Raw genomic sequence first — 22,534 nt, 5'->3', positions numbered from 1 at the left:
AGACCAAAACACTTATACACATAATAAACCTAAAAGAATATTTTTCTTTTCTTTTCTTTTTTTTTTTTTTTGTTCTAAGACAGTTTCTCTATGTAACCCTGGCTGTCCTAGAACTTGCTATGTAGACCAGACTGACCTCTAACTCTGAGATCCTCCTGCCTCTGCCTTTGGAATGCCAGAATTAAAGGTGTGCCCCACCATACCCAATATTTCAAGGCTTATAATGGGCTGCCCCATGTAATATAAAGACTTAATATTTTCTTGTATACATATATGTGTACTTGTATGAGCTTATGTGCTCATACATATGTGTATAGGTGACTGAAGAGGCCACAAGAGGACATAATATCCATAGAACTGAAGTTATGGGTGGTTGTGAATGTGGGTGCTGGGAACAGAACCTGTGTCCTCTGCAAGAGTAGTAAGCATTCTTAACTGTTGAGTATCTCTCCAGCCCCATGTATATATATTTTTAAAATTTTAAAAAATTTATTCTTACCTTATGTATATTGGTGTTTTGCCCACATGTATGTCTGTATGAGGGTGTCAGATTCCCTGGAACTGGAGTTACAGACGGGTGTGAGCTGCTGTGTGGGTGCTGGAGATTGAACCTGGTCCTCTTGAAGAGCAGCCGGGGTTCTTGACTGCTGAGCCATCTCCAGCACATATGTTTTTACCGGTTAGTTTGTCCACTTGGTGGTTCACCTTTATGATATTTTGTTGGTGAAGGTGTTGGAAACTTCAGAGCCAAAGTTTTGAGATGTGAAATGTAACCATTCTGGATGAACATTTTCAGCAATGTCCATCAACATTTACTGGGAAATAAAGGTACATATGGCTACCTCTAACTTCAAGAGATCTAGCGTTAATGTGGGAGAGGTTAAGGCAGCTGAGGGCGGATATGGATCACTGAGTGTCAGCTCTGTTGCTGGGCTGAGAGGAGATGACAGAGCGGCTGTGAGAACAAAAGCAGCACCATCTTAGTGTCAGAAGTGACTACCATGGGACCGGTGAGATGGAAGTCGGGAAGGACTCGTTTCCAAGTCTAGACCAGCAGGAGAGAACCAGCTCCCCCACGTCACCTTCTGACCTCCACACACACACCACAGCCCGTGTGTGTACACACAGAGAAACACACAAATGTTTTAAAAAGTATTCTCATATATTAGAAAATTAAGTGTATCTTTGTTCTTATGGTCCTTGAGTTTAAAAGGACAAAATAAAACCTTAATAGGCAATAAAAGTAATCTACCAGATTTTTTGGCTAATACGTATTTTTATGCTGATGGATGCAAATCATTTATAAATTATTAACAGAAGATAATTATCTCCTTACCTGAATCAGGCTAGTCAGGAAGACATAATTCATGAAAAACCTTTTCTGATTCTCTGCTACTCTCGGGAAAAGAAAAGTTGGCAGCCACACAGAAGTAACCTTCGGAGAGCTGCCCCACCATTCCGGTAACAAGCACCATCACTGTTGAAATCCCATGAACATAAAAGGTCTGACATCAAAGGGGTTTTTCAAATTCTTGGAAGAGAAGACATGGCGATTCATGCCTTGAGAGGTAAAGACAAAGGCAGGAGTTCAAAGGTCATTCTCAGCTACATCTGAGTTAAGGACAGCACGGGCTAGAGGGGCTTCTGCTCCCCACCCTTCGCCTCCCCTCCAGAATACTAGTGCCGCAGAGGCCAAAGCCACACCTCCCCACTCAACATAGGCAAGACGCTCCACACATATGAAACACCCATTTGGAGGACTCTGGGGAGGAAGGCTGTCTTTAGACAGTAGTGTTGTTCTCCATGGGCCCAATGATGAAGCTATTAGGATCAGCAGGAAAATGAGTGCTGGCTCCCCTTGAACCTGCCCTGAGGCCCACGCTCATGGAGGCATTACTTTCATCCCTAAGAGTCACTCCACGACTGCTGGCAAACACACTTTCTCCCATCAGTACACATTTGTATCCTACATTAACAGAATAGAGAATCATTTCATTGATAGAAAGGCCAGTGTGAGCAGGATGCTCAGGAAGTGCCGCCGTGGAGATCCTCCTCGAGATCGCTTGTTAATCACACAGCATCAAGTCAGACACTGCAGTAAACAGTACCCGCTGGGTTTTGTGCACAAACACTCCCCCACCGTCATTTAGTCAACTGAGTCTTATTAACCACAAATAATTCGAAGAGCAGAAAAAACACAAATTAAAAGAAGGATAATGAGCATTTTCAGAGAAATCAGTCCTGGTCCCACGTGAAAGTCTAAGGCTATTAGGCATAATGTAATAAAACCAGCACACAGTGGGAAAAGGACCAAAGAACCCGTCTTCTGCAAAAAATGGTGTGGAGCAAACTTGGTGAGGATGAAATCCATGCTATATTTTGATATAATAGTTACTTTCAGAGAAACATTTTTATAAAGTACAAAATTCATTTTCAAAATCAGTATTTTTTTTTAACATTTTACTGGTTCAGGATATGAGCATTCGCTTCTGGCTTTAAAAGCTGGTAAGACTATCAAAAAAAAAAAAGGGGGGGGGATGCAGCTTTTCTTGCCAGGTGGTGTTGGTGCACGCCTTTGATCCCAGCACTCAGGAGGCAGAGGCCACAGATTTCTGAATTGGAGGCCAGCCTGGTCCACAGGTCTAGTTCCAGAACAGAGAGGGCTGAGCAGAGAATTAGAAAAAAGGTTTCAAACGTTCTCTGTTCTACCTTTGTGTTTCTCTTTGTCCATAGTTAATTTATTCATTTTGAGATAGGGTCTTGCTGCATAGCCTAGACTGGTACTGACATTTCTAGCCTCTGCTGCAGCCTTCCACACTGGGATTGCGGGTATATGTCACCACACCCAGCTATTAACAATTTAAAGTCTTGCTGGAAGACATCAGGTGATATTTTTATAGAGCAGAGAAGCATCGTAAACCCAGCACAGAATGGGAAGAAGCAGGGAGTGAAGCTCAGGGGACTAGCAGGGAGGGTGAGCGGAGGAGGCTGGGCCAGGGGCTTCGAGGCAAGCAGACCGGTCCTTAGTGTTCAGCATCCTCACAACGGAAACTGAGAGGCTGGGGGAACTGCTCAAAAACAATAGCCACACCCTCAAACACAAGTCAATACCAAATACAAAATCATTACCACTTTATTACTAAATCAATTGACAAAAGATAGGTATTATATGGCATATAATATATAGGTATATTATAATATAGGTATTATATGGCTTGAGTGCATCTGCTCCAGGAGACTGATGTACCCAACCTGCACATGTCAGGCTGACGCAGCACGGCTGTGTTGTTCTGTGCTGCGCGTGCTCTCTGCTCACAGCTTTCCCCTTAACTCCTTACAGATCCATAGCTCTGTTTCCATGGGGGTTCACAGGAGGCACGGACTGCTGCAGGCTCTGCCTTGTATCACAGCCTTCCGCTTTTCCAAAGAGATGCCAGGCACGGGCCAGTTTGCGAAGTTTAGCAATATTGGGTTTTACCTATGAGAAAAAAGAGAATAACTATAATTAACAATAGGAAAAGCTGCTGGCATAAAAGTTTTATTATTTTTTTTCTAAGTACTTCAAAGTATGGCTCCCCAAATGTGTTTAGATTTCTCCTTTCTGGACTCAGAAAAGATGGTAGTATCCCTCAGAATGAAACTGTAAGTCTGGATTTTTATTGCCTCAGTAATTGGGATAGAAATTTCTCAAAGAGGTGGGATTTTTGTGGAGGGGTAGTGGGCCTGTTTTGCCTGTGAACATGTATGTGCATGCCTTGTGTCTGAAGAATCCAGAAAGTATCATATCTCTTGAAACTGAAGTTGCTGACAGTTGTGAGCTGCCATGTGGGTGCCAGGAGCCAAACCTGGGTCCTCTGGAAGAGCAGCCAGTGCTCTCCAGTCCCATAAAATAAAGAGTTTTAGTGGAGTACAATCAGCTGGACAGTCCGGGAACAGTACATGAACTCTCCACGCACGAGAAGCCTTCATGGCATCAGCAAGAGGAGAATAAAGAGCTCCAGGAAGCGCACAGGGGCCCGTGCACACACTCACGTCTGTCTCATTTACAATCGTAGCAGGAGGCTGGAGAGATTGGGCTAAGAACATTGACTGCTCTGCCAGAGCGCATGGGTTTAATCACCAACAGCCACGTGGTGGTTCACAATTATCTGTGACTCCAGTTCCAGCAGGTCTGACACCCTCTTCTGGCCTCCATGGGCACCGTACACACACATGGTGCATAAGCATACATGCAAGAAAACACCCACGCACATAAAGAAAAAAAAACAGATTAAAACAAGAACAGGAATTGTTCTTAACTGAAGGACTCCATGCATCTACTGGATTATCCACATCATTGTTCATGTGTGGCTCACATCACAAATCAGAGCCATGGCACAGTAGAGATGGCCAAAGTCTGGCTCCCTGTCTCATGATGCAACACAAGAGATCCTTTGAGACAGCTAGCTCCAGCTGCTGGGCTCCATCCCAGCCACACTTACAGGGGACTGGATGTCTTGGCTACGTTCTGACAGCTCTGAGTTCAAAGCATTTCTACCTCTAGGAATAATCAGACCTGGAGCCGGCAGGCAACTGATGTTCAGGATAGATGACATCCAGGATCCGTGTGCAATGTGAGGTTTAAAAACCAGGGGCCACCATGGAGACAACCTGGCATTTTAGTCTAAGCTCCATTTCAAATGTGAACCGAAAGACCAAGTGTGTGGCCTCGAATAAAACTCCAAGTTCATGTTTTTAAAGCACTCCTGTTTTAGGAAGGATAATGAAGGATTATAATTAAATAGTAGAAACTGGAAAAAAAGGAAAGACAAACTTTGCTCCCTCCTCGTTCTATAGGTCTGTGTTGGTACACTAGCTTGTGTCACCTGAGAACTCTGAGAAAACGCTTCCATCGATTGGCCGGCAGGCAAGTCTGTAGGTCATTTTCCCGACTAGTAATTGATGTGGGGGGCCCAGCCCATGGTGGGCAGCCCGTCTTGGGTGCTGTGAGAAAGCAGGCTGAATGAGCCACAGAGAGCAGGCCAGTAAGCAGCACCCTCCATGGCCTCCGCATCAGCTCTGGCCTCCAGGTACCTGTCTTGCTTGAGTTCCTGAACTATAATTAGGACGTATAAGCCAAATAAATGCTCTCCTCCACCAAGAATGTTTGGTTGATTTCAGCACAGCAACAGAAAGCAAACTAGGCCAGGGTCATCACTGTACCTCCTTTTCCTGCTCCAAGTGATCCAGGTCAGCTAAGGGCAGCATTGAAGGCCTCCCATGAGCACACTGGAATGGCAGCTGGCACAAGGACAAAGCTTCGATAAGGCGATAGCTCTCCTCTAGGCTCAGGCAATCGTTAAACTTAATGGCCCCTAAATAAAATAGACACCGAAAAGTCATAGTGTGACGGTGAGAACCAACATCAACCTTGGGCCAGAACTGAGCACCTGGACAAGGTAACCCACTTCTTAGACTGGTACCTGAGTTCATGGAAGAGACTCAGGCTTCAGGACTGCCCTCCTGTCTCAGCTTCCATATGGAGTCCATCCCTCTGATGTCGTGGGAGGCATTCCTTAACTTTGTAAAATCTTTCTTTCGGCCAGGGTGAGTTTATGAAGGTCTACTCTCCTTCTGTGCACTGGCAGCTCAAAAGCAAACTCTCATAGTGTCCATTCATTTCCCCCCCTTTTAAAAATAGTTTGTTTAACTTTATTTTATGTGCATTGGTATGAAGTATCATATCCCCTGGACCTGGAGTTACAGTCAGTTGTGAGCTGCTATGTGGGTGCTGGGAATTGAACCCAGGTCCTCTGGAAGAACTGCCAGTGCTCTTAACCCACTGAGCCATCTCTCCAGTCGTCCCCTCCCCCCCTTTTTTTTGGTTTTTCGAGACGGTTTCTCTGTAGCTTTGGAGCCTGTCCTGGAACTAGCTCTTGTAGACCAGGCTGGCCTCGAATTCAGAGATCCGCCTGCCTCTGCCTCCCAAGTGCTGGGATTAAAGGTGTATGCAACCACCGCCACGCTCATTTTTCCTCTTTCTTAATTTCCATAATCTAAATCTTTACATGTTAGAACTTGTCTTTAGTCTAAGATCAATTTACTCAGTCAATAAATGTTAATTAAATGTCTGCTTTGTAGCAAGAGCCTTTCAGGCAGTGAGTAAAGAGCTGCCTCTCCCCCACGGCTCTTGGGCTCCAGCAGGTACAGCAACACGAGACGAGTCATTACAAAGTCATTTAGATTATCAGTGCCGTGAAACATAGGTAAGAATATGTAACACAGGGCCAGCCGGTTTAGGAGGCCAGGGAGTGCTCTCTTGGTAAGATAATTCAGCTGAGACATCGGGTTAAGAAGACAGGATCTACAGGAGAATGAACAGAAAGGTTTTGCAGGTTCAGGAAAGGACAACGCAAGGTTCCAGGACACAGGAGGGACACGACAAAGAGGAGGCTGGAGTGTGGCACCTGCTGAAACGAGCGGCAGGCAGGGGCCAAAGCACCGAGACCCCTGTAAGCTGTAGGTTATGGCTTTTGCCAAGTATGGTAGGAGAGGCCAGTGATCCCAGCACTCTGGAGAGAGAGAGAAGGATCCAGAATTTAAGATTATCATCAGCTACATATTAAGAGACCACCCTGGGCTATAAAAAACTTTATCTCAAACAAATAGACAAAAAGCAAAAGCAAATAAATACATAGCAGAGCAGTGGTGCACGCCTTTAATCCTAGCACTCAGGAGGCAGACACAGGCAGATCTCTGTGAGTTCGAGGACAGTCTTGCTTACAGAGTGAGTTCCAAGACAGTTGGAGCTGTTACACGAGAAACCCTGACTCAAAAAGCCAAAAATAAATAATACATATATACATAAATAAAATACTTTCATACTAAGAGTATTAGTAAATGTCAATGCATATTTCAGATAGAAGAATTGTCTTTTTTTTTTCCTTTGGTTTGCTTTTCTCTTTTTCTTTCTTTCTTTCTTTTGTTTTGTTTTTCAAGACAGTGTTTCTCAGTAGCTATGGAGCCTGTCCTGGAACTCACTGGCCTCGAACTCACAGATCTCTGCCTGCCTCTGCCTCCCCCATGACTGCCTGGCAGAACTGACATGCTTAAAGGCATGTTTCAGAAAGATTTATTTGCCTGGCTGGGCCGTGGTGGCACACATCTGTAATTCCAGCATTGGGAGGCTGAGGCAGGAGAATTGCTACAAGTTAGAGGTTGGCTTACTCTACATAAGTAGTTCTAGGGCAGCCTGGAGTACAAAGCAAGACCCTGCCTGAAACCAAACAATAACAAGGACCCTGTGGGTGCGAAGAGAACAATTATTGAGCAGGAGCCAGAAGGGAAGTGAGGACTAAGTGGAGGCTGCAGCGGAGGCAAGAAGAGCGGAGACAGCTTCAAGTTAGAGTCTGGAGACAGCCACGATGCAGTCTGGCCATGGAAGGCATACGAGCAGGATGAGGGGCAAAGAACAATGAGATCTTTGCAGGGCGCAAACTGATCTGGTAGAGGCACAGGTGAGAAGACCGGAAGGACAGAAATAGAATGGGGGCAGTAGGTCAAGGACAGTTACAAGGTTCCAAAGCTGTCACTCCCCTGGATGAGGTCTGCAATGTCATGTCCTCTACCCATCAGATCCCCTACTCAAGACCCCACCAGATCTAATGCATCCTGGACCAGCTCTAAAGGTTTCTCTGGAACCTTCTAAGCGTCTGGTCTTTATTTCCAGCCTAATTTCTTGGTACTCTTGGCTGCTCTTCAAGAGAGGAATTTACTCCTGGCCTTTGTGGCTCTGCCAAGGCTGCTTCCTCATGCTGTGATGAGCCCCAGGCTCACTCTGGGGTGACTCTGAGTCGGGGTCCTCTAGGGTCCACTCCTCTGCTTTGTCAGTCAGTCTGCACCCGTACTGGTGTTTTACTTTTAAAAAGTAATTTTAAGTGTAGATTCAGTTTCTTGACCTAAATTACACTCTGTAAAAGGTGAGCAGAAATGTACATTTTGCCTCCTACACAATCACTGTACCTCCGCCGGTGCTCAGCACACCCGAGATCCTAGCTGATGTGCAGGCTCTTACCATGGCAGGCCTGGGAGGCCAACACCTTCTGGACAGTCAGCGGCAATGTCCCCTGGATGCCTCCTGTGGTCTGGATCAGCTACATTATTAACAGAAGGGAAATGAGATAATGAAGCCTTTTGCGTGTAGCACTTCAGTGTGACAACCTTCAGTAAGAGAAAAGCTTACCTCCACTTGTTCTCGAATAAATTCCTATAAAACCAAAAGGAAAACAGGCATGAATCTACTGTCCTCTTCATTTAGGATTTAAAACCATCCTCAACGACACAGGAAATGGTTCCAAAAATTGAAAAATGACATGAAATCAAAAAGTCTCTGCACAACAGAGGGGACAGAGAGCCTAAAGCGTGAGGGAAAACCTTTGCCCTTAATATAAGAGTTAACATTTAGATATATAAAGAGCAGCAAATTAAATACACACACACACACACACACACACAAAGAGAGAGACAAAACTGCCAGGCAACAGATGGGCGAATGAATTGAACAGACAATTCTCAAAAGAAATATAAATGGTCAATAAATATTTTTTAAAAGGTCAACATCCCCAGCCATCAGAAAATGAAAATGAAGCCTTCTTTGAGATCCCATCTTACTCTAGTCAGAATAACTATCATTAAGAAAACAAATGGAGGCTGGAGAAATGTCTTGGCGGTTAAGAGCACTGGCTGCTCTGCCAGAGGACCCGGTTCAATTCCCAGCAACCACATGGCCGCCACAACCGTACTCCAGTTCCAGAGGATCCAACACCCTCACATTGATGTGAATACAGACAAAACACCAATGCACATAAAATAAAATATTTTAAAAAATGAAGCCAGGTAGTGGTGGCCTACACCTTTAAGCCCAGCACTCAAGGCAGAGGCAGGTGAATCTCAAAGTTCAAGGGCAGCCTGGTCTACAGAACAAGTTCCAGGGCAGCAAAGGCTGTACAGAGAAACCCTACCTAGAAAAAAAAAATGAAAGAAAAAAAGAAAGAGAGAGAGAGAGACAGAGACAGAAAGGAAAGAAAGAGAGAAAGAGAGAGAGAAAAAGAAAGAACAAATATTGGCAAGGATATAGGGTAAGAAGAAACCTCATCAATTGATGGGAATGTGAACGATAGCAGCCACTATGAAAATCAGTGTGAAGCCGTCTCCAAAAGCTAAAGCAGAACTGCCATATGACCCAGCTATCTTACTCATGCGCATGCATCCAAAGCTCTCCATAGCCTACCACAGAGGTAGGGCACATCCATGTCCACTGCTGCTTTCACAACAGAAAGAAAACAGAAGCAGCCTAGACACCTATCAACAGATGAACAGATAATCGAAACATGGGAATATACTAAGTGGGGTGTCCCGCCCACATGCAGGTCTCAGCTTCTGACTGTTAATGTGTTCCTAGGCGAACAGACATGAATAGAGGCTAGGAACCAGAAAAGGCTCCTGAGACAAGACAGAGCAGCTCTACGGGCGGGGGGGGGGGGGCAGCGGAGCACAGGAGATATTACGGTGCAGGGGGCAACCCCAGAGAAAGGACAGCAGGGGAGGGGAAGGCGGGGAGATGGGAAGCAAATCAACCAAAAGACAGCATTTGTGAAAATGTCACAAGAAAGCCTGTTACTCTGTAAGTTCATTTTAAGCTTTAGTTTTACTTAAATGTTATGTGTGTCTGTGTTTTCCTCCATGTATGTCTGCGGGCCACTTCAAGTTGGAAGGCTTATGTCCCAAAGCACACCTGAGACGTTTCTCCTCCCTTGTAGATCTTTGTCCTTGTGGAGACTTTTTTCCTCTTTCGAGACAGCCTTGCTATGAAGCCCAGTCTGGTCTTGAGCTTATGATCTTCCTGCCTCGGTCTGCCTACATCCCTTTATTTACAAGGGATAATTTACAAGTTTAATTAAACTCCAGGGCCAGTGAGATGGCTCAGCAGGGATAGCCCAGGATTCCTACGGTGGAATGAGAGAACAGTCCTGACCTACACAGACACACAGACACACACACACAGAGACACACAGACACACACACACAGACACACAGACACAGAGACACACACCAGAGACACACACACAGAGACACACAGACACACACACACAGACACACAGACACACACAGACACACACAGACAGACACACACACACACAGACACACACACACAGACACACACACAGACACACACACACAGACACACACAGACACACATACACAGAGACACACACACAGAGACACACAGACACACACACACAGACACACACACACAGAGACACACACAGACACACACAAACAGACAACACACACACACGAAATAAAATAAAAAATTTTAATTAAAACTGATACTATTAAATGTGTCAATTTGTTTAGCCTCTGGAGGCAAAAACTCTCTCAAAGTATGGTACATTTAAAGGTCTTTTAACAACACTATTGCTGCAAAGCTGAGTGCAATGGAAGCCAACACTAACTTCTGCTATTTTCCCTGGTGTGTGTGCGAGCAGGACTGTAAAACATGCTTATAAGCCTGAAGAGGGGAAGAAGGGTCTCATTTTCAGTTGATTTCATATTTCAGTTAATGTAGACAATCTAAATAATGTTAAAAAGGCTCAGTCATGCCAAGCACAGTGGTATATGCCTTTGATCCCAGCAGGTCTGTGAGTTCAAGGCCAGTGCTACAGAATGAGATCCTGCCTCAAAAAAAAAAAAAAAAAAAAGAAAAAGAGAGAGAGAGAGAGAGAGAGAGAGAGAGAGAGAGAAAGGCTCAGACATCAAACTGGAACACAGACTGTTAAGAATGTATCAATGAGCTGGATCATGGTGGTGTATGCCTTTAAGCCTAGCACTCAGGAGGCAGAAGCAGGTAAATCTCTGAACTCAAGGCCAGCCTAGTCTACAGAGAGTTCCAGGACAGCCAGGGTTACACAGGGAAACCCTGTCTCAGAAAAGATAAAAAGTATCATGACTGCTAGGATTCTCAAAGTTACCTCCTCAACACTGAGCTGCTCCAACTCTTCCAAAATCAACAAATCCTCCTATCAGCCCGACTAAATGTAATCAGATTTGCTGAAACCATAAGCTTTGTTTTAATTTGAAGTAAACTCTTTAAGAGTATCTTTGAAGTCACTTCAGGAGTTTTTATTATAATTTTCTGGTTAAAACTTTAGGTATTGAATTACAGTAAGAGCCTCGCGGATCCTGTCTTTTGGAGTTGACACAATTTGAGTCCAAATCTGGAGCAGGAGTCTGAGAAGAAATGAGCTGTGTGGGCAGAAAAGAGCTCCGCTGAGGCGAGCTGAGGCTGTCACCAACAGGCGACTTGGAAAGGGAAAGGAAGATAACACGAAGGCTGAGCCTGGGAGCGCCTCCTGCTCTTCAGTGTCCTCCTTCCGCCTTAGAACAAAATGTTCTGCACATGCAAACTCGGCCACTTCTAACCTTCAGTCACCAGCCGGCTCTCTGTGTGCAACAGAGGCTTTGCCGTCGTCTCCTTCTCCTCAGTGCTACAGACAGAAACCTAGGGCTCTGTACATGTTAGGCAAGCATGCTATCACTGACCCATATCCCCAGTCCTTTTGTTTGTTTGAGACACACACACACACACACAGAGAGAGAGAGAGGGAGGGAGGGAGGGAGGGGGGAAGTGAGGGAGAGAGAGAGAGAGAGAGAGAGAGAGAGAACAAAATGAACAGTCCTAAGTAATCCAGGCTAGTTGGTCTAGAATTATGTAATTCAGGATAGCTTCAAGCTTGTAATCCCCCTGCCTCAGCCTCCCAAGTGCTGGAATTACAGATGTATGACACCAGCTTGGCCAGAGTTCTAGGAAGAGTCAGCAGGCTTCACTCCCGACGCGCTCAGTCATCTGTCAGATTCCATCCCAATGGATGACTCAGAATATCAACCACGGCATCACCTACCCCAACCGCTCAGGTCTTACTTTCTGGCCACTGCTAACTAGTTCCTCTTGCCTACAGCTTCACTTAGTTGAAACAATGTTCCCTTTGCCGGTTCTTCCTTCCTCAGTGTCCCCAATCATCTCCCAGCTCCCTCAGTGTCATCCCCTGTCCTTAGACTCTGCCTCTGCTCCTCCCCTCATGTGACATTATCTTCCCATCAGTCTCACTGTCTCCTGGCCCAAGTCACCAATTGTGCGTGCTGTTATGGCCAACAGGTATGCACAATCCAGATTTCTTTTCTAGATACAAGAGTGAGAGCCAGCCAGGCCCCTGGCACTTGAAGGCCCCGTCTGCGCTGAGGCCACATCACCCCAGCAGGTGTGCTGCAGCCACCGCCTTCCTCCTCAGCAGCACCACTGTCCCATCCAGCTAGAGCTCCAGCAGCGCCGTAACGTGTCTTTTCTCCTTTACTACTGTGTGCCTTTCGCATCAAATCTTCTGGAGTTTCCCTCTCATCTAGGTGTCAGGGCTGTCCTTCCTTTCTATTCCCAGTACCACTGACTTAGTCAAATCATATAGCAACCAGTACAATAATTTGAACTTTTCACCTGCCTTCTAGCTTTTCCCAAACCTGCCCATGTCACCTAACATAACCGAACAGTCACCAACTCTATCTTAAAATTTCTGGACATTATTTTATTACATTATTTATATGTATACGCATACGTGTGCATTCATATGTGCATGTACACATGCCGTGGTGTATACTTGGAGGTCAGTGGATACACTGAGGGAAACTGTTTTCTCGTTCTACCGAATAGATCCTGAGGACTGAACTCAGGTCAGACCTGGCTGTGGCACCTTTATCTGCTGAGCCATCTGGCTGCCTCTGAGTGTTTTGCCTAAATGTATGTAAGTGCATCACATGTGTGCCTGATGCCCATGAAGGCCAGAAAAGGGCATTGGAGCCCCTGGAACTGAGTAACCAATGGTCATGAGTCAACACATAGGTGCTGGGGACAGAGCCTGGGTCCTCTTAAGAGCGGCATGTGAATGAACTTGGAAGCCATCTCTCCACAAAGCCTCACTGCGAGAGCCTTAACCCCCTGCTGCTGAGCCTCCTGAGCACTGAGACGGCCAACAGGTGCCACATGTGCAGCTCCGTGACACTTCTACACATGCCTCCGCTCTCCACATGTGCAGCTCCGTGACACTTCTACACATGCCTCCGCTCTCCACATGTGCAGCCCCGTGACACTTCTACACATGCCTCCGCTCTCCACATGTGCAGCCCCGTGACACTTCTACACATGCCTCCGCTCTCCACAAGTCACTGTGCTATAACTAAGTGTCCGCCTCCTTTCCGTGAGCTAACTCATTAATTCACCTAACGTAAGCCAAATGTGTGCTGACCAAGGACGAGCACTGGCGTCAGTGAGCGTCAGCTACTCCCCAGGTACTGGACTGTGCATCTCACCTCCACGATGCTCTTAGTCACGGGAGCCCTTCCTCTTCGGAGCTCACTGGCCTCCCGTTCTACAAAGCAGAGTGGCACTTTCCCCACAAGGATCAAAGGATCACTGGCATCTGGAAATATCAACTCCAGGCCCAGATCTTCCAAATATTTGTGGTAAGACCTAAAGAGACAGGCGCAGATGTAAGAGCATGACTTCACTCGCTTCAGTGCTAGTTCCAGAACTTGATAGTTTGCAAAAGTGTCCATGACCTTTGGAAGTTGTATTGTTTTCCTTATGCTTATATGTGTTTAGGATTTCATTATCAAATTTCCTCTTCAATTACAGTAATTCTCATTCACAGTTATACTTTCTAGGAATTCAGTTACTTGTGGCTGACCAGGATCCAAAAAAATAAATGGAAAATTCCAGAAGTAAACTTCTTTTTTCTTTATTTTGGGGACTGCACTGGGGCCTTGCACATGCTAAGCATATGCAGCCGTAAAATTTAAATTGCATGCTGCCCTGAGAGTATGATCAAATCTCAGCTTGTCCCATTGGCGCACCCTGGGTCTAGCATATCCCCCTAGATGCCACACATCTGTTCACCACTGGAGGATCCTGTGTCCAGCATGTCCAGCATATCCCCCTAGACGCCACTCACCCGTTCACCATGCAGCTATCAGATGCCTACTCCACTATCACATTTTTAAAAAAGAGATTTATCTATTATATTTGTATCTCATGTATATAAATATTAGCCTAAATGTATGTGTACCACATGCTTGTGAGGAACCCGTGGAGTCCAGAAGAGGGCATCGGATCCTCTGGAACCAAAGTTACAGTCGGTTGTGAGACTTCATGTGGTTGCTAGGACCCAAATCCGGGTCCTGTGCAAAAGCAGCAAGTGCTCTTAAGATACTGAACCATCTCTCCAGCCTAGTACTGCAGGTGTTACACTCCAGTAACCCTTATTTTATTTCCGAATGTCCCCAAAACACATTAGTAGTGATCCAAAGCATTAAATAAGGAAGACTGATCATGGTACACTATGGCAATGTTACAGGATATGCAGATTAGCCATGGTATAAGGTAGTAATCTATAGGGAAAACAATATATACACAGGGCTCAGTATTGCCATTTTCAGGCATCTTCTGAGGTCCTGGAACAAATCCAGCACACACCCATCCTTCTGTTTTTCTATTGAGAGAACCAATTTGCTTCCAAATCTTATTCCTAAATTTTCATTCTCCACTAAAGAACTAATTTACTGCCCACACTTAAAGAAATTTGGCTCAAAGAAAAGCTCTGCAAATGTTTTGAATCATAAAAGAAAGAGGTAATTAACAGCCTCAGAAACTGAGAAGTCCCGCCTGGGGGTGTCTCGGTGGCAGTAAATAACGGAATTATGCTCTAGGGGAAAAAGCTGTGTTGGTAGCAGCGAATATCCAAACCTGAAATGAACTGACAGTCTTTTCATTTTCGCTAAGTGACACTGCCCAGGAGTGGGAAAATGACCTCTCTAGTGACTGCTCCGGGACGCCCCACCCTTGCGTCACAGTGCTCGGCTTCTTCCTAATAAGATTATGGTAATGAAGAATCTACAATGAACCAAGACACAAGAATGGAAGCAATTACTATCCAACTTTGGTCTCAGAAACAGTACAGCATAAACACTTGGCTGTTCCAAGAAATGAGAAGTGTGTTCTAAGCCAACTGCTGGAAAAAATTATCAGGGAAATTCTATCCTATACTCAATAGCTGTGCTGCAGTGGGAAGAATGGCACTGGGGGTCAGAAGACAGGCTTCGAGGGCCTGCTCCTCAGCTAACTGTTAAGACCTTGGGCGAGCCATTCACTATCTTTGTCTCAGTTTCCTTTTCTGAAAAATATGGACTATTTATGCAGAAACCTAAAAACTTATGGCATCGTGCCCGCGAGGAGTTACTGACCGTAGAAGTCTCCTTTGCTCCTCTGATACTGTGATCGCTAGTGGAGGAATTATTGTGGATGACAGCAGTTTCTTCCGACCAGAGCTTTGTGGAGGCTGCTTCTCATAGGAGTCTATTGGAAGGGAGATGAACGAGAACAGAGTAAGAGGAAAGACCGTTACATTCAGTTAGAGGACGCTTGGAGAGGAAAGGCCACAGTAAAAGTTCTCCCGAACTAAGTACTGTGCTCCGTGTTCAGGTCTACACTTTGGATTCTAGTAGCAAACTAAGGGATATTCAGACATTTTACTCATTTTAGCGGTTTTTCAAAATAAGAAGACTAAGCCCTTACACCCCAATGAACAAGGCAGTGTTCCCAGAGTTAATGTGTGTGGTGTCAGTACAGAGCCACACAGTGTGGCATAATGTCTGTGAGTTAAGTCAAGAGGGTTTCTTGGTTCCTTCAGAAAGGTTTCTCAGTCTTTGAAAAGAATTTGCCAGTACTATTCACAAATGATGCAGGCCTACACAGAAAATACGCTTGGGTGTGAACTTAAGAAAATTATTATTTCATTAAAAAATTTTTATGTGGGCCAGGCTGTGGTGGCTCATGATTTTAATCTCAGCATTTGGGAAGCAGAGGCAGGTGGATCTCTGTGAGTTCAAGGTCAGCTTGATCTACAGAGTGAGTTCCAAGACCGGTTTCAAAGTTAAACAGAGAAACCCTGTCTCAAAAAAAAAAAAATGTGTATGGATGTTTTGCCCACATGTATGTCTGTGTACCATGTGTGTACCTGGTGCCCACAGAGGCCAGGAGAGAGCATTAGAACCTGTGGAACTGAAGTTACAGATAGTTGTGAGCTGCCATGTTGTGCTGGGCATTAAACCTGGATTCTCTGCAAGAACAGCCAGTGCTTTTAACTTCCAAGCTATCTCTCCAGTCTCGTATTATTTACGATTGTGTACGCGTGTGGTGTGATGTGGGTGTATGGCAGGGGGCTACACACAGGCCAGGGCCCACACATGGAGATCAGAGAACAACTTTTTGGGAGTCAGTTTTCTCTCTTCCCACATTACGTGGGTGATGGGACTGAACTGTGCTGTCAGGCTTGCATAGCAAGTGTTTTGCCAGCTAAGCTATCTCACTGACCCCCTAAGTTTGTTTCTAATGAGCCAAATTTTTTATTTATTCATTTCTTGCATTTCAAGTTTTCTTTGATGACATCCTTAGCCTGAGATTCTTTGCCGCAACCCTTAACAGTTACACCACAGCCAACCACTTTAACAATTGTTATGGTCTTGGGTAAGCCATGGTAAGATCGGGTCTCCTGATCTCCCTTTCTTCCTCTGACAATTTTTTATGCAAAAATCTCACAGTTTTGCACATCCAGTTCATTTCTTGTGGTTGCCATCCTTCTTAAAGCCAACAGCTCGGGGCTGGAGAGATGGCTCAGCAGTTAAGAACATTGACTGCTCTTCCAGAGGACCTGCGTTCAATTCCCAGCACCCACATGGCAGCTCACAACTGTCTGTGACTCCAAAATCTAAGATAAGGGCTCAGTGTAAAGGGTCTCCAGCAGTTTAACACATGCTCATCATGACGATAGGTATGTGTGAAATTACCACAAAATCAGCAGCAAATCAGCTTGCTATTTAGTGAACGGAACAAAATGCCTGATTTGCTTGCTGCCAAACAAGATCAGCAACTACCCTCCAGCTGCTGCAAAACCCACTGTATTTCACTCACCAAGTGAGCAAGGGGAGCTCAAACTGTAAATCTTTCCTCAAAGTAACTTTTCTATCACTGTTTTGACTGTATCTTTCTGAACTCTTGGGACTTCATTTGTTTGTTTTTCAAGACTGGGTTTCTCTGTGTAACAGCCCTGGCTGTCCTGGAACTCCGTAGACCAGACTGGCCTTGAACTCACAAAGATCCACCTGCTTCTGCCTGTCAAGTGTTGGGATTAAAGGCATACACCAGCATCACCTGGAAAAATACTCTTATGGCCGTTTTTATGGGGGGGGTGTCTTCATTTTATAAGGGCAAAGAAAATGGCAGTGACATTATTGCTATTTCAGTTCATGAAACATCTACCTGGAGAAACCCTATCTCAAAAACAAACAACAAATCAAAAAGCACAGGCGCTTTGGAAAGATACATTTAGATAGCACTGATTTGGAAAGATACATTTAGATAGCACTGATTTGGAAAGATACATTTAGATAGCACTGATACTAGCTGCCAAGATAAAATGAAAGACAAGGTGTAAGGGATGGTTTGTTATATTTCCTTCTGTTTCTTTCAGAATTAGATCGATTTGATCACACTACCTGCACCCAAATAAACAAGACTTTAAAATAAAAGTATTATATGGGACTTGGTGGACTGTGGGGAAGGCCCAATGAGAGTCACAGGCATTGATTGGAGAGCATCCCTCTGTGCTGGGAGTCAGAGTAAACTAGCCCAGTCCCTCTGTAGGTCTGGGCAGAGAACAAATACATAGAAAATGTGCCTTTGACCAAGTCAGTCAGGCCCACATGTTTGAGTTGGCAAAGCAAACTACTGCAGTCTTTCCACTGGTTTTCAGACTAGATGATTTCAGCCTAATTTTTCAAATGCACAATACATCCCTCCTCACAGGTCCCAATGGGGAAGCTCCTCTAGCCATATTAACTGTGCCAGGAGTCTGGGATCTCCAGTTGCAGACAGAGGCTTACCAGTAATGAGCTGCTCCAAACGAACTCGCTCATGGGCAGCGTGCTGATCCACCAAGACTAGCAGGTTTCCACCTATAAAACCATTCATGGTTACTGGCGTTTCCAATCTCAAGATTAAAGGAATCATAAAGTGTGGAGGGAGAAAAGGGTTTATTGGAGCCACCTAATGGCATAAACATAAGATACACTGAGTAGATACAATTGTACATTTTTATTTTTTGAGGCAGGGTCTTGCTGTATATATAGCCCTAACTGGCTTGGAACTTGCTGTGTAGACCAGGATGGCCTTGACTTCACAGAGATTCACCTGCCTCTGGCCTCCCAAGTGTTAGGACTAAAGGTGTGTGCCATCACACCCAACTCAATTACACTTTATATTTAAAAAAAAAAAAAACTTGAGATTATCAATAAATTAACAAATCCATCCCTGGTTTAAAAAACTCTTTAACTCATCAGTATTTCATTTAGAAAAGAATGTTACATTTTTAAATTTATTCAATACAGATTTAGCTTTATTAATTCAACTTTACTACAATGAGGAATTATTAGAAAATGCAATGTATACATTATAATCAGTAGATCTTGATTTGTAAGCCACTCTGAAACTCAAGAGCATACTTGTACACTTTAGATCAGAAGCCAGGGATTTTTTTTTTTTACAAAGAGGCAGAAAGAAAATATTTTATGCTTTTTAGGCCAGATGGATTCTGTCACAACTACTCAACTATTCATTTTGAGTCAAAGCAGCCACAATCTGTGCCACTATAGCTATGTTCCAATAAAACTTTATTTATGGACACTGAAGTAACTGCATATGATGTGGCTATGTCAAGAAGTCTTCTTTTGTTTTTTTCCTAACCATGTAAGGATGTAAAAGCCATTACTTCCCTGGCTGCAGAGAAACAGACCCTCACTGTGTCTACTCCCAGGCTGCAACTGTAGCTGCTTTAGGCTGGGGCTTCCCACACTATCCTGGGTGAGCCTGTCACCTGGGAACATACTCAGATGCAGAATCTAGTCAAGAGGTCAACAACGGGGCACACATGTCTGCAATTCTAACTCCCAGATGATCTTGCCTACAGGCCCAACTTTTTAAAAAAATTTTTGTTTTGTTTTAAAAAATTTTTTGTTTTGTTTTGTTTTTTGAGATAGGGTTTCTCTGTAACTTTGGAGTCTGTTCTGAAACTAAAAATTTTTTATGAGGGCCAAAGAGGTGGTTTATCAGTTAAGAACACTTGTTTCGGGGCTGGAGAGATGGCTCAGTGGTTAAGAGCATTGTCTGCTCTTCCAAAGGTCCTGAGTTCAATTCCCAGCAACCACATGGTGGTTCACAGACATCTGTAATGAGGTCTGGTGCCCTCTTCTGGGAGCTCACAACTGTCTATAACTCCAGTTCCAGATTTGAGGCCTTCTTCTTGATTTATGTTGTTGCATTTACCTTCTATTAAGCTGTGATGGGCTCAGGTAATGGAGACTTCTGATGCTAGTAGGACTGATGTATTGAGAAGAGGTACTTCTAGTGGGTTAAGAGATTCACATGTACTGCACACATACGATGCACATGTATACATGCATGGAAGACATGCAAATATATAAAAAGTTTCAAGTAAAATAAAATATAAATTTTAACTAAAGACATTTAAAATTATGTGTAGTTGTGTGTCTGTGTATGAGTGCGGGTGCTCACAGAGGCCACACGTGTCGCTTCCCTTGGCAGTGAGCCCCTGATGAGGGTGCTGGAGACAGAATTCTTTGTTGTTGTTGTTGTTTTATTTTATTAATGAAAGAAGAAATGCTTTTTACTGAAAATATACTTTTTTCATACAATATATTTGTATTATGGCTTCCCATCCCCCACACCTTTCATATCCTTCCCATTTACACCCACCCAAATCCACACCAACTCTTTCATTCTCTCATTACAATGAAAATAGGCATCTAAAACGAGGAGGAGGAGGAGGAAAATAAAGACAAACCAAACAGAATAAGCAAAAAAAAAAAAAAAAAAGAGTCAAAGAAAAATCACCAGAAACAAATATAGACGCTGAGACACATACATTCACACACATAGAAAACTCATAAAAACTAAAATCAGAAACCACAATATGTAGAATTCTTGAGGGGCTGTGTGGCTCAGTTAACCACTGAGCTGTCTCTCCACCCTCTACAGCCTCACTTTTAAGAGCAGGACTTTAGAATTTCAAGCACAAGCAAGGGAACAAAGAGTTTAGAAGTCAAACTTACAGGGAAACCACAGGGACAGGACAATTTTCTGTGACATTATTATACCTTTCAAAAGCTGCATTTGTATTATTTTGGACCAATAGATTGTAGCTTATTGTTATTAATCATATTGAAACAAAAGCTCTTCTCTTGAATTTGATCAAAATAGAAAATGTCTTTTTCTTATTTCTATTAAAAGATTAAACATTTTCCTATGATACTGTGACAGTCTTGATTGTCAGCTTGACACAATGTAAATCACAGAGAACTATCTAGAACAGGTTGACCTGTGGGCGTATGTAGAGGACGATTTTGATTAAGTTGCCTGGAAGTATAAGGCACCATGCCCTGGGTTTGTATCGCAAACTGAAAGAGCAGATAACGCAAGCCAAAAAGGTAGCAAGCCTGTGCAAATCTCTCTCCTCCTATGGGTGTGATGTGACTAGCTTCTTCAAATTCCTGTCTGGCTTCTTCTCAGTGATGGAATGTACTATGAAGTTGTGAGCTAAAATAAACTTTCTTCCCTACATTGCTTTATGTCAGGATATGTCGTCGTGGCTACAGAATGAAACTAGGGGAGATACTCTCAAATTCCCAGCAGGAAAGCCTAAGATTTCAAGTAAAAGGAAACAGACAATTTACATTTTATTTTTGAGACACGATTCATTGTATCCCAGGCTGGCTACTGACTACTATGTAGTTGAAGGTGACATTGAACCTCTGATCCTCCTGCCTGATATGTAAGCATTCTGCCAATTAAGCAACACCGCCATAAACACACCACAAACAGACCTTCTTTTTTCCCTGTTGTGTACAAGCTGAGGTCAATCTCAGGTGTTGTTCTACACCAATCATCTTTTCTGAGAGGCTCTCTCACTAGCTTGGAGACTATTGAGGACGAGCTCCGCTGGCCTGTGCAGCCCAGGGATCCACCTGGCTCTATGCCTCTCCAGTACTGGGATTATAAGTGCATGCCAGCAAACCCAGCTTTTGAAATTAATTTTTAAATTAATTAATTAATTATACTAATTATTTTTAGGTTAGAAAACAAAGGAAAGTATTTCATCATGGCATCTACACAAAAAGGTACTTGTTGCCAAGCCTGAAGACCTGAGTTCTATCTTCAGGATCCACCTGGTAGAAGGAGAGAGTCAACTCCTGGACCAAACCCTGAACAAAATCTGTTTTTTTCTAAATCTATAATCCACGATAAAGTTGAACTGATAAGTTACATACAGTAAGAAATTCACAATAATAAAAAAATAGAACAGGGCTGGGGGTGTGGCTCAGTGATAGAGTACTTATGTAGCACGCCCAGCACTGTAAAGATAAATAGATAATAGATAAATACACCTCTAACAGTGTGCCGGAATAAAACTGCTAACGTCATTTCTACTGTGGTTGGTACCATTATTAAATATAATAAGGTTTCTTTCAACATAAACAATGTAAACTGTACAGCTAATGAGGTATGTCTGCAGCTACAGAGTAATGTGCAGCTAGGACACACAGCACGGATACACGGGAGTCATTTGCAGCTTGGGTGGACCACAGTGAGACGATACGAGATGACGTCATGCTACTCACAGAACAACGTGAAACTTAAGACTTACCAGTTGCTTATTTCTGGAATTTTCCACATAATATTCTGACCTTGGTTGACTGTGGGTAACTGAGACTGAGCAACACGAGACCACAGACACAGGCAGACAACTCTAACTGTGCACAGAACTCAAATCAAAGACAGCCTCCTCACTCTCTGCTGGTCCCTCCCTCCCAGGTCTCAGATGTCTAGTCTTTCTTTACAGCCCTCATGAGCAGCAATGGCTTGTGCCCCAGCTCTCCCAGACGGCCCTTGGTGCCAATGTCTCCACTGTCACAAAACTGAACAGACCTCCCTTAGCAAACAACACAGCAGCAGACGGTATGAGGCCCTGGGCAAGACAACCTTCTGTTCTCTTCGTTTCTCTAGTTGTTCCTTCTCCTCTTCTGCTGGCTGCCTTTCGTCTCAGCTGTTACAGGTTTGACTTGTTCTAGATTCAGGGCTTCTCTCTACTCCACATTTCTAGGTGATAAAACTCAACCACCAATATCCGACCCTGCGCTGACAACTCAAATCTATATCACCAGGTCAGAACACTCCAGCCAAACACATTCCTGCGTCTCCTCGTGAACGTTTCAAAGGGAATTTAGATTAAACTGGTGATTTTCATCCTCCCAGCCTGCTCCACCTCTTGGTCTTGCAACATCATCCACTTGGCCATGGAGGTCAGAAAACTAGGAGTTATCT

General features: G+C 44.1%; 1 protein-coding gene across 3 annotated transcripts in view; it reads right to left on the bottom strand.

Moving 5' to 3' along the window:
* Window positions 1–3,115: 3,115 nt before the first annotated feature.
* Mlh3 (mutL homolog 3) overlaps window positions 3,116–22,534 on the bottom strand; it is a 34,686-nt gene continuing 15,267 nt past the window's right edge. For 2 of the 3 annotated variants that reach the window (XM_087911630.1, XM_087911632.1), the window contains 7 exons: window positions 18,022–18,093; window positions 15,325–15,436; window positions 13,396–13,555; window positions 8,222–8,245; window positions 8,054–8,132; window positions 5,203–5,354; window positions 3,116–3,478 (listed from right to left, as the gene is read on the bottom strand). In XM_087911630.1, coding sequence (XP_087767756.1) covers window positions 3,335–3,478; window positions 5,203–5,354; window positions 8,054–8,132; window positions 8,222–8,245; window positions 13,396–13,555; window positions 15,325–15,436; window positions 18,022–18,093 — 743 coding nt within the window. In that variant the 3' untranslated portion in view covers window positions 3,116–3,334. The remainder of the gene's footprint in view (window positions 3,479–5,202; window positions 5,355–8,053; window positions 8,133–8,221; window positions 8,246–13,395; window positions 13,556–15,324; window positions 15,437–18,021; window positions 18,094–22,534) is intronic. The other variant, XM_087911631.1, reaches the window with a different exon arrangement.

The sequence above is a fragment of the Myodes glareolus genome, chromosome 11 (assembly GCF_982192425.1).
Source record: "Myodes glareolus chromosome 11, mMyoGla1.1, whole genome shotgun sequence".
NCBI lineage: Eukaryota > Metazoa > Chordata > Mammalia > Rodentia > Cricetidae > Myodes > Myodes glareolus.
This window is presented reverse-complemented; position numbering and strand designations above follow the sequence as displayed.